This window comes from Elaeis guineensis, chromosome 1 (assembly GCF_000442705.2).
Source record: "Elaeis guineensis isolate ETL-2024a chromosome 1, EG11, whole genome shotgun sequence".
NCBI lineage: Eukaryota > Viridiplantae > Streptophyta > Magnoliopsida > Arecales > Arecaceae > Elaeis > Elaeis guineensis.
The window spans coordinates 146,440,269-146,441,828 of record NC_025993.2 but is presented as its reverse complement, the minus strand read 5'-3'; the positions used below and the strand labels follow the sequence as shown (position 1 = coordinate 146,441,828).

At 40.6% G+C, this 1,560-nt stretch overlaps 1 protein-coding gene across 1 annotated transcript; it reads left to right on the top strand.

Moving 5' to 3' along the window:
• The first annotated feature begins 737 nt into the window (after positions 1-737).
• Positions 738-1,293, top strand: LOC105038924 (uncharacterized). Its single transcript, XM_010914850.3, has one exon. The coding sequence runs from the start codon at positions 863-865 to the stop codon at positions 1,031-1,033; it is 171 nt and encodes a 56-aa protein (XP_010913152.1). The 5' UTR covers positions 738-862; the 3' UTR covers positions 1,034-1,293.
• Positions 1,294-1,560: the final 267 nt, after the last annotated feature.

Below are 1,560 nucleotides of genomic sequence, written 5' to 3'. Positions count from 1 at the left end.
GCCGAATAATGGTTCAGGATTAGGAAGATATCATTGTGTTAGTCTTATATATTAGTCTTATGTCCTAAATATATAATGAGACGACGTAGGAGCGAGGCGTGTTGAAGCATGCAAATACACACGGCATAAAGGGCGAGGGCGGGCTCATGATTTGGACGGTGTTCTGTTGCGGTGTCCATTGATCCTTACAGAGCAAGGTTTAAAAAACAGTCAATATTATACTATAATCGCTGTTATAATGGTTCCAGATTCTCTTAGTTATATTATATATAACCACAGAGACTTGTGGCCGGATTTGTCCTCCATTTTCCTCAAAAGTTTTATATAATAACAGAGAAAAATATAACTGTCATTATCAAGGTTATTTGTTATTTATCATGGTATTTTATTTTTCTGTTATTAAATATTCCATCTCCCCTTGTCTAGAGTACCATTATAATGTTTTGCAATAATGACCACTATTTTGTTCTAAAAAATCTCGAAACTGCCCTGGACTGTCACCCTCCAAGGTGGCCCAAATCACTGATCACCTAACTCCAGGCTGGTCTAGGGCCGGTATTTTTGAGAAAGGTGGTGCCCGAGATTGACGAATACCCGTCTCCATGCACATAAACGCACCGATCGAGAACCCCCTCAATACATCCCCACCACCCACCATTAACAAAAACCTACGATAATTTAAGGCCAAAAGAACCTAAACTGTTTGAAGTTTAAATCAACCATCCGAACCACCAAATCCCGCTATAAAACCCCTCCACCTCCTCCCTCCATTCCTCAAGTGCATAAACAAGAAGAAGCAACAAACTCTAAGACTGATCTCTTTCCCCTCTTTTCTGCACTCTTGCTATCCACCGCCGCTGCAATGGAGATGAGAAAGATTGCTTGCACCGTCCTGATCGCCGCTGCCTCAGCCACCGCCGCCTTGGCCGCTGATGCCCCAGCACCCAGCCCTGCCACCAGCGCTGCCTCTGAGGTCACCCTTGCAATTGGCGTCATGATCGGGGCTTCCGTCCTCTCCTTCTTCGCCTTCTAATTGCAGTAGGTCTTGCAAGGAGATAGAAAGAGCAAGACCATCCATGTGGAAATTAAGATGGGGGGAATAACAATTCTCATTTGTTGAGGATATTTTAACCTTTGTTTCCTTTTTTTTTCAAAACCGTCTTATATTGTGTTCCCGGTCTGCTTTGCTAATTTCTGTCCTACTATATTGCTTCGGCTTGAAAAAAAGAAAGGAAAGGAGAAAAGAAAAGAAAAAGGGCTGCATGGGCGATTTATTTGATTTAATTTTGTGAACTGTGGTGGATATTCTTGGAATAAAATATCTGTAAGGTATTATATATATTTTTAGGCTACATGGTTCTTATGTGCATATTAATTCTTTGATACGAAGCTCTCCATAATTGGATGACAAGTCTTCCAAGATCATAACAAGGCAATTAATTATTCTTAGTAAATAAAAGATAAGTAATAGATTTCTCGACTCATGGAAGGAAGATATGCCCGGCGGTACCATAATTATATACACGAGAATAAATTCTTTATCCTAACAAAAGATCATGC